At 58.4% G+C, this 9,232-nt stretch overlaps 1 protein-coding gene across 1 annotated transcript in view; it reads right to left on the minus strand.

Moving 5' to 3' along the window:
- Positions 1 to 9,226, minus strand: part of LOC105532906 (ras GTPase-activating protein 4-like) — a 32,515-nt gene extending 23,289 nt beyond the window's left edge. Inside the window, exons 1-4 of the mRNA XM_011971242.1 lie at positions 9,128 to 9,226; positions 3,410 to 3,466; positions 1,637 to 1,750; positions 865 to 1,131 (exon numbers count right to left, since the gene is read on the minus strand). Of these exons, the coding sequence (XP_011826632.1) occupies positions 865 to 1,131; positions 1,637 to 1,750; positions 3,410 to 3,466; positions 9,128 to 9,192 (503 nt within the window). The 5' untranslated portion in view covers positions 9,193 to 9,226. The remainder of the gene's footprint in view (positions 1 to 864; positions 1,132 to 1,636; positions 1,751 to 3,409; positions 3,467 to 9,127) is intronic.
- Positions 9,227 to 9,232: the final 6 nt, after the last annotated feature.

Here is a 9,232-nt window from a genome sequence, read left to right on the forward strand (position 1 = left end):
TTTTTTTTTTTGAGACAGAGTCTTTCTCTATTGCCCAGGCTGGAGTGCAATGGCGCAATCTTGGCTCGCTGCAACCTCTGCCTCCCAGGTTCAAGAGATATTCCTGTCTCAGTCTCCCTAGTATTACAGGTGAGCGCCACCATGCCCAAGTTATTTTTATATTTTTAGTAGAGACAGTGTTTCACCATGTTGACCAGGCTGGTCTTGAACTCCTAACCTCAAGTGAATTGCCACTGGGATTACAGGTGTGAGCCACCATGCCCGGCCCCCATCCCTATGTTTCTTTCGGAGATGGAGTCTCGCTTTGTCATCCAGGTTGGAGTGCAATGGGGTGATCCTGACTCACTGCAACCTCCGCCTCCCAGGTTCAAGCGATTCTCCTGCCTCAGCTTCCCGAGTAGCTGGGACTACAGGCACCCACCACCACATCCAGCTAATTTTTTGTATTTTTAGTAGAGACAGGGTTTTACCATGTTGGCCAGGCTGGTCTTAAACTCCTGACCTCAGGTGATCTGCCTGCCTCGGCCTCCCAAAGTGCTGGGATTACAGGTGTGAGCCACTGCGCCCGGCCTCTTTTTTTTTTTTTTTTTTAACTACATAAAAATTTTAAAAACAATAACACCAAACAATGTCTGCATCCCATAAATAATTCAAAGGGATCTCCAGCCTGCACTGGCTCCAGGCCAACCCTTCAGACTCAGGACACAGTGGTACTAGGGTCCAGGTGGAGGCGACCCCATGGGCTACAGAAGGAGCTGGCTCCATTGGGAGAAAGGGTCCCTACGCTTCAGCAATGGAGTGTAAGGAGGCCCCTTCTTCTGCCAGCAGAGGCCTCAGATTCCACCCGTAGCAGCCCCTCTTTGCCCTAGGGAAGACGCAGTAACAACCAGGTTTGGGGACGTGCTGAGGAACAGAGGCCAGGAGTACAGAACGTGGCCCTGGCTTTTGGGGAGAGTAGAAATGGCTTTCCCTGAGCTGGAGACCAGATGGAGCCTAGAGGGGAGGTCTCCGAGTGAGAGGGAGGCCAGGGACTGGGCAGACCAGTGCGGGAGGGAAAGGGAGAACTTACCCTTAGGGTGAGAGGCCAGGGTGTCCCTTGGAAGGCAGACCTTTCCGATAACGTCGTCCCGGCTAGAGGAGGGAGATGGAGTCAGAGCTGGGTAGGGCTTCAGGACCTGCCCTCTGGGACCTCCCACCAAGTTCAGGACCCCCGGGGGGGAGCAGGGTGGTGGACACTGTCATCATTTCCAGATCGACCTGTGGTCCTTCTGTAGGCTGTGGGCTCTGGACCTTCTAGGGGGATGTGATAGGTTTCTATGACATTTCTATCACACGCCTGCACATGCCCAGCTCACGCTCTCTGGGTGCCCATTTCACAGCTCACACCTGCATGCACATGTGTAGTCCATGCACACCTGCGCCCCCATGCCTGCACACATGGCGCGTGCACCATGGAGCCACACATGTGCACACCCACAGGATTAAGCCTTTCGTCCTCCCAGGCCCCCAGGCTCCACTTCCCTCCAGGCTGCAAAGTGGATGCCAAAAAGGAGACCCAGGAGTCCTGGCGGTGAAATGGGCCAGGGAGCAATCAGATGGCCAGGTCTGGGTCCCAGCTGGAGAGGGGGGTGCTCACCTGAGGGCATCCTCATCCATGACGTAGAAAGCCACAGTGTGGAAGGTGGGCGGCAGGTGCACTTGGTACTCTTCACCCCAGAAGGGGCACAGGGTCTTCCACACGGTGGCTGTCCTGCAGGAGAGAACCCTCAGCAGGCGCCCAGGCCACCCATAGGCCCTGGACTGGGACCTTCCTTGTATCTCCTCCTACCCCTATAACTACTGGCTCTGCTGCTGACGTGTTTCCCCTGTGCCAGACCCTACTGTCCACCACCAGTCACTACTCCCTGACCTTCCTCTCTGCCCTGGATGGGGCACAGGGCTGCCTCTCTCTGGCTGTTATTTATTTTATTTATCTTTTTTTTTTTTGAGACAGAGTCTCGCTCTGTCGCCCAGGCTGGAGTGCAGTGGCATCATCTCGGCTCACTGCAACCTCTGCCTCCCAGGTTCAAGCAATTCTCCCTGCCTCAGCCTCCTGAGTAGCTGGGATTACAGACACCTGCCACCATGCCCAGCTAATTTTGCCATTTTAGTAGAGACGGGGTTTCACCCTGTTGGCCAGGCTGCTCTCGAACTCCTGACCTCAGGTGATCCGCCTGCCTCGGCCATCCAAAGTGTTTGGATGACAGGTGTGAGCCACTGTGCCCAGCCTCTCCAGTTGTTTTACATTTGGGGAAACTGAGATCACAGTTGGTAGGGTGTTGGCCTCAGGTCACAGGATACCTGCCTCAGGGCGATTGCCGAGCCTGGCCTCCCATCCTCACCCAGCTCTGGTCAACCCCCTATGGATCAGAGCCTCAACTCATGGGACTCAGCGGGCTAGCGGGTGGGGAGATGCTGAAGCCCCCAAGGACCCAGATGAAAGTTCAGGGGACCACTTCATGCCAACCACTTCTCAGACAGGTCATCTGACCTCGGACCTGTTTCCCTTCTGTATCAAGAACAGCAGTGCCATCACACCCCTCTCCCTCTTGCTGTCTGTGGTTTGCAGACCCTTGAGAAAGGCTGGGAGCCTGCTTGCAGGTGGGGAAGGACTGGGAGTCTGGTGGCCTTGGCTACGAGTAGGCCACGGGCACTCAGGTGGGCAGAACAGCAGGGCAGGTCTGGCCATGAACTTGGAAGCAGGAGCCTGATTGAAGGAAGGGAGAGGACAGCAAAGACCCTGCCCAGAGATCATGGGGACCATGGAGGAAGGGACATCCGGAGGAAGTGGCTCTTCGGGGTGCAGGCTGCAGGTGCCCAGCCTCGAGGGATAATCACTGTGGGACTCTCAGGGGACAGGACCCAAGTTAGAGCCAGGACCGGGGAGGGGAAGGGAGCTAGGCTCTCGGGAGGCCAGACTTAGGCTCCAGTGTGGCTCTGCCACTTACTAGGCTTGTGACCTTGGACAGGGTAGTCTCCCTGAGCCTTAGTTTCCTAGTCTGTAAATGAGGTCTAATGATATCATATCTCACTAATTGCAAGAACTAAACGGGCTAGAAAAGGGCTGGCTCCATAAATGAGAGCTGTTGTTACAAATCGTCAGCATCTGTCTCTCCCGGAGGTTGTGGTGATTGCAAAGATGAACAGAGTCCGGCGAGAGGCCCTTGGCCAGGCCAGTTCCTCGAAGGTCTTTCTCCCCTCCTAGCTCGGGTGTCAGGGTGAGGTGGGGAATCCCAGGCAGAGGACCAGGTGCACCAAGCCCCCTCCCATCTCCGTACAAAATTCACAACAAAATTCACACCCCTTTGCGGGGAGAGCGCAGGTCCGTGAGGGGCTGAGCGCCCCTGGGTCCTGGGAGTGGGGGCGGTACCTGATGATGGGCTCATTGTCCACCTTCACGATGCAGTAAGGGTCGCTGCTGCCGGTGCTGCAAGACAGAAGGGCAGGGGCGGGGCTGGAGGGCAGGGGCGGGGCGGGGCCTCGCGGCACGCTCCTCCCTCTTCCCCGGCCCCTCGGGAGGAGCGCGGGGAAGAGAGCGGAGGCTGAGTCTTCGCATCCTGGTTAGGAGACCGCAGGCTCCTCGGGCCAAACACGGGTCCCCGCCCTCAGCCCGGGAGCGGATGGTGAGGGAAGGGCAGGAACCCGCGGCAGGGCTCCCCTTTCGCGGGCAGGGGTGGGAGTAGATGGAGGGAGAGTTGTGGGGGAGGGAGAAGGAGAGGGAAGAGACAGGGATGGGTAGAGAAAGGAGAAGAAAGGAGGGGCGGGGAGGGACTGGGAGAGGGGCAGAGGGAGGGGCAGAGAGGGCAGGGGATGGACAGGGAGGTGAGAAAGAGGGAAGAGGAGACAGAGGGAGGGGGCTGAGAGGGAGGAGAGAGAGGGACGGGGGCAGGGAAGAGCGAGGAGGAGAGAGAGGGAAGCGGGAGGGAAGGCGGGTGATAGGGAGGGGGAGAAAGAGGGAGGAGAGTAAGAGTGAGGGAGTTAAGAGGGAGGGGGAGACTGAGTTAGGGGGTGAGAGGGAAGGGGTGAGAGGGAGGGGGAGAGAGGGAGGAAAGTGAGAGGGAGGGGGAGAGAGGTGGGGAGAGAAGGGGGTAGAGAGGGAGGGGGAGAGAGGGAGGGGGAGAGAGGGGGAGAGTAAGAGGGAGGAGGAGACTGAGTGAGGGAGGGAGGGGGAGAGAGGGAGGAGAGTAAGAGGAAGGAGAATAAGGGGGAGGAGAGTAAGAGGGAGGGGGAGACTGAGTGAGGGGGTGACTGAGTGAGGGGGTGACAGGGAAGGGGAGAAAGGGAGGAGAGGAAGAGGGAGGGAGTTAAGAGGGAGGGAGTTAAGAGGGAGGGGGAGACTGAGGGAGGGAGGGAGAGGGAGAGGGGAGAGACAGGGAGGGGAGGGAGAGGGACAGAGGGAGGGGTTACTGGAAACCTGCTGTTCCTCCCGCAGGGGATAGAATGTTCCTCCTTTCTATGCCCTCCTACCCCATCCCTGCCTCCCCCCAAAACAGCTCCAAGCAACAGCTCCAGGCAAGCTCCTGGGACCCCTACCCTCTACACCAAAGTCTAGCCCCTTAATCTCCCTGGAGCCTTTGCTCCTGCTGTCCCTTCTGCCCAGTCTGCCTTCAGCCCTGCCAGAGCCCTCCCTTGCCCCAGGGCAGGATGGGGCGGAAGGCGTCCCTGGACTCACACTCCTTGCCCACTTCATCCAGCCTGGTAGTGATCAGCTGCCTCCCACCTGCTCTGAGCTGCCTGGGGGCGGGGAGCATGCCTATGTCCCTAGGGACCCTACAGGGCTTGGCACAAGACAGGCAGCCCGTGAGTGTTTGCCGAATGAACTGACAAATGAATAAACTGATGGTGAATGAATGAATAACAGCTATCTGGGGAAAGAGGGATGGGGGAATGCAAACCTGCGCTCAGTTCCAAGGGTCTCAGGTGTTGGGGGCCTCCTGGAGCTGGGAGAGACCTGCAGCCAGGCCTAAGGCTGGTACTGGGTAAAGTGGGGGAGTGAAGGCTGTCTCTAGAGCTGTTCCTCCACTGAGTGTCCATAAAAAGGAAGTGTGTTTCTATGGTGGAGGGTGGGGAATTCCAACCTCTGCTTCCCTTCTCAAAAGGGGCTCTTCCGGCAGAGGAAGGCACTTGGGGCAAACAGCTCCAGAAGCTCCTGGACACAGACAGGAAATGTCTACCAAGACTCAGTTTTCTACCTATAAAGTGGGAAGTGTAATCCCGGCTCACAAGGGAGCTTACCTGGGTCCTGAGATGATATGAGAAGGTCTTGGAGGTGCTCAGTACATGTTAGCACTGCCTGCAACTGTGCCTGTAACCTCCCCCTGCCATGATCCGAGAGTCCCTTCCTCCTGGCCGGGCGTGGTGGCTCACACCTGTAATCCCAGCACTTTGGGAGGCCGAGGCAGGCAGATCACGTGAGGCCAGGAGTTCGAGACCAACCTGGCCAACAGGGTGAAACCCCGTCTCTACTAAAAATACAAAAATTAGCCGAGTGTGGTGGTGTGCACCTGTAATCCCAGCTACTGGGGAGGCTGAGGCAGGAGAATCCCTTGAACCCCGGAGAAGGAGGTTGCAGTGAGCCAAGATCGCGCTGCTGCACTCCAGCCTGGGCAACAGAGCAAGACTCTGTCTCAAAAATAAAATAAAAAGAGCCCCCTCCAGGGAGCCCCCTGTGAATACCCCAGCTTGTGTCCCATCAACCCAAAGCCAAGGGACTCCAGGTGCTAAGCAATCAGGCCCCTGGGCACCCCAGGTGCTGGGCTGGGCTGCAGGATCCAGGAGCCATACAAGGAGCTCAGAGGAGGCAGGGAGAGGTCAGTCCTGGCTGAGGCAACAGGGGACCTCCCTGGGCTGTCCCCCACTACTGAGCTGCTACTGCTTCCAAAGGCCTGGAAGCAGGACCCAAACCCCAGTGTGCAAGGACTGTGAAGAGCTGGGTGGCTGCATCAGAGGGCGGGGGCAAGAGGACGGTATTGAGAGCAGGCCGAGGCCAGATTTAAGGACCTGGGCCCAACCATGGTCCCCAGTGGGTTGCTGGAACCCATGCCCAGTTCCTTCTTCGCTAGTGAGGCCCCTAGGCTGCCCACCTCTCTCATTTCTCCTTCCCCAAGCCAGTCGCCACTGGCCTTGTCTGGCTGCTTTTGGGTCCTCTATATTTAGGGCCTTGGCAGTTTCTAGGCTGTGGAGGGAGGAGGATCAGGGAAAACCCTGAAATAGCCTTGGGCCAGTCCCCAAGGCCACTTGGTGTGGGAGGCAGTGGGTCACTGGTCATCGTGAGACTTGGCTCATGCCTAGGTATGCGGGGATGAGAGACAGTGGGAAGAGGCAGGGCAGGAACAGGCAGGCTCTGAAAGCTAGCAGTGATGGGGAATGCAGCTGTGCTCTGTGCCCTTTAGAGGAACAAAAACCCATGAGCAGAAGTGGCAGGAAGGCAGCTGGCAGCTGTGTGAGGACCGTTCCCTCCTTGGAACTGACTCAGTCAAGATCAGCCACTATGAGAGGTGGTGAGCTCCCCATCCTCAGAAGTATGCAAGCCCTGGCTGGAGAGGATGCCACTCAGAAGATAGGCGGGGCACTGGTGAGGCACAGGGAAACTCCAGTACTCAGTAAGGGCCTCCCATGATCTCCAAACCCCTGCCTGACTCTGCAGCCAAATGCTTTGCATAGGATTTCCGAGGCTCAGTCTCACCGAGCCCAGCCACAAGCTTGCAGCCGTGGGCAGGCTAGGATTTTCAGCCTGTTGGCAGTAGACAAAGGCAATCTGAATCCTGACTTCTCTACCTACCCTCTGTATCAACTTGGCAAATGACTTTCACTTCCTGAGCCTCAGTTTCCCAATGTGCAAACTGAGGACGTCTACCTTATAAAGCTAAGATGAGGACTAAGTAGGGGAAGTCCTCAACACCTCTTATTCTCCCCTACTATGGACCTGGTGCCAGGATTAATGAGTCACCGTCCCTGCCCTCACAGTCCCTGCCACACCAGGGGCTTCCTCCTGCCACCTAAAGTGCTGGGGGGCGAGACCAGGAGCCAGGAACTCTGCCCAAGGACACCAGAGAATGCCCTGGAGAGGAGAAGTTTGAGAGGGGTCCTGAAGGATGAATGGGAGTTTTCTGGAGGACTGAATGGAAGTGCTTGAAGACAGAAGTCCCCACACATGGGCGAAGGCAGAGATGTGAAGGGTAGTAACCCAAATGTGAGGGACTGTTTATGGGATGATTTAAGAGGTGGCTGATAGATCAGAGTTGTGTATGCCAGCCACAGCGGAAGATAGGGGGGTTGCAAAGGAGACGTGAGTAGGGCAGGCAGGGGGACTAGGGCAGGCAGGGGGACAGGGTGAGGAGTGAGATTTCAAGGCACCCTCCACTGTAGACGGAGCCCCTTTGCTCAGAGGCAAAGCACTGGGCAGGGAACCAGGCACTGGGCTCCCAGGTGGGCATACCAGAAGAGCTCCGCTGCCCTGGGCTGGAGAGAGCCTGGAGCCAGGCACTAGGGCCAGCTGCTGTGGGGATGAGGAGGGAGGCGACAGACGGAGGGGCTGCTCCTCCCAGCCGTCATCAGCCAGAAGAGGCCAAGATGACCTAGTTCCTAGTGCCAGTGGTGGCAGGGGGTGGAGGGTGCTTAAAGGCTGGGCCTGGAGGCTGAGACCCTTCTCAGAGGTCCTCTGCCTTCCCAGCCCACACACCTCACTGGCAGCTCCCACTCCATCTCCCTCCAAGCCTCCAAGCACAGAAACCCACCTAGGGCTGCCCACCGCCCTCCCTTCCCCATTGTCATGGTAACTGCTGAGCTGGGCCTCATCAGACCCAGGGGGCCTGGAACTGGCGCTGCTCTCAGTGGTGGCGCGCTGAGAGTGCTGGGAAGCTCGCAGGGGCCACCATACATATGTGTGAGCGGAGTGCCTGCCTCACACCCTGCCCCACCCCCTCGCCCACGCTGACCACTTCTCTGCATCCAGGAGCCCGGGGCGCCCCGAGGAGGAGCCCCAGGGGTGGGGAACTGCAGCCCCGCAGACTTTGGACTCTGTTTCCTCCAGGCTCCCCTTCTCCCCTCCCACCCTCCTCCTCCAGGCAGCCAGTGCCCCTCGACCTTTGAGCTTTCCCCCTCTTCCTCTAGAGGGATTTCAACCCCTAGTTTAAAGAGGGGAAACTGAGGCTTGAGGAGCAGGGAGCTGCCGAAACCCTGCACATGAGGAAAGTGGTGGCAAGACCAAGATGGGGGACCAGGGGTCAGGCAGCTCAGCCCTGGGACCTACTGAGAAGAGTGGGACGAGGGGCCCCTGAAACCTCCCCAAATCGAGCCAGGGACCAGGGGAATCCCCAGATGTCAGTGCCTGTTAGAAGCCCTAGACTCAAGACCCTGCTCTGCCTGCCACTTGGAGCCAGTATTTCACGTCTCTGATCCTCAGTTTTCTCATCTGTAAAATGGAACGGTGAGAACCGCCTTTCTGGGTGGTTGCGAGGATTAACGGGATGGCTCAGGTGTAAAGCCCAAGGCACAAGAGACAGTTACTACTCTCCTTCCCTCCCCCACAGTCCTGCACCTGTCCTGTCCTCCTGACCTGTTCTCACTTTTCATGCCAGTCCCTCCTACCCAAGTGCACAGCAGGAAGCCCGGGGACAGCCCCTGGGCCTCAGCATGTGCTTCAGGTGCACACTCAGGGGCATTAAGGGCTCTGGAACTACTGATCAAGACCCTTCCTTTGCAGGGGGACACCCCACCCCTCCAACCACACCCCAGGGGCAGATCACCAAGACGTCTCCCCTGGCACGTCACCCAGCTCCAGCTCCTGTCCTATCAAAGCCCCTTCCCCTCGTGAGCCGCGGATCGCTGACAAATTCTCGCCCCCCTCCCTAGTTCCCAGCCCCCCAGCCCTCGGTGACACTTTTCCCGCCCCCCCTCGGTTGTCACCCCGTCTGGTGCTCACAGCAAATGTCACTGTCCCCATTTTCCCCGCCGATCCCCCACCGCGGCCGCACTCCCGCACCCTCTCCACTGCTCTACTTGTGGGTGGACCCCGGAAAGGTCAGGCGTCCTGGGGGGCAGTGCCCCTCCCCGGAAAGTTGGGGCTCCCACCCCTGGCCGCGCTCACATGTCCTTGGCGGGCAGGTTCTTCCCCTCCACGATGCGGATGTACAGCGAGCTGCGCTTGGCCATCGCGGGGTCCTGGCTCGTGGGGAGCCAGACACCGGGGTCC

The sequence above is a fragment of the Mandrillus leucophaeus genome, unplaced genomic scaffold, assembly GCF_000951045.1.
Source record: "Mandrillus leucophaeus isolate KB7577 unplaced genomic scaffold, Mleu.le_1.0 Scaffold993, whole genome shotgun sequence".
NCBI lineage: Eukaryota > Metazoa > Chordata > Mammalia > Primates > Cercopithecidae > Mandrillus > Mandrillus leucophaeus.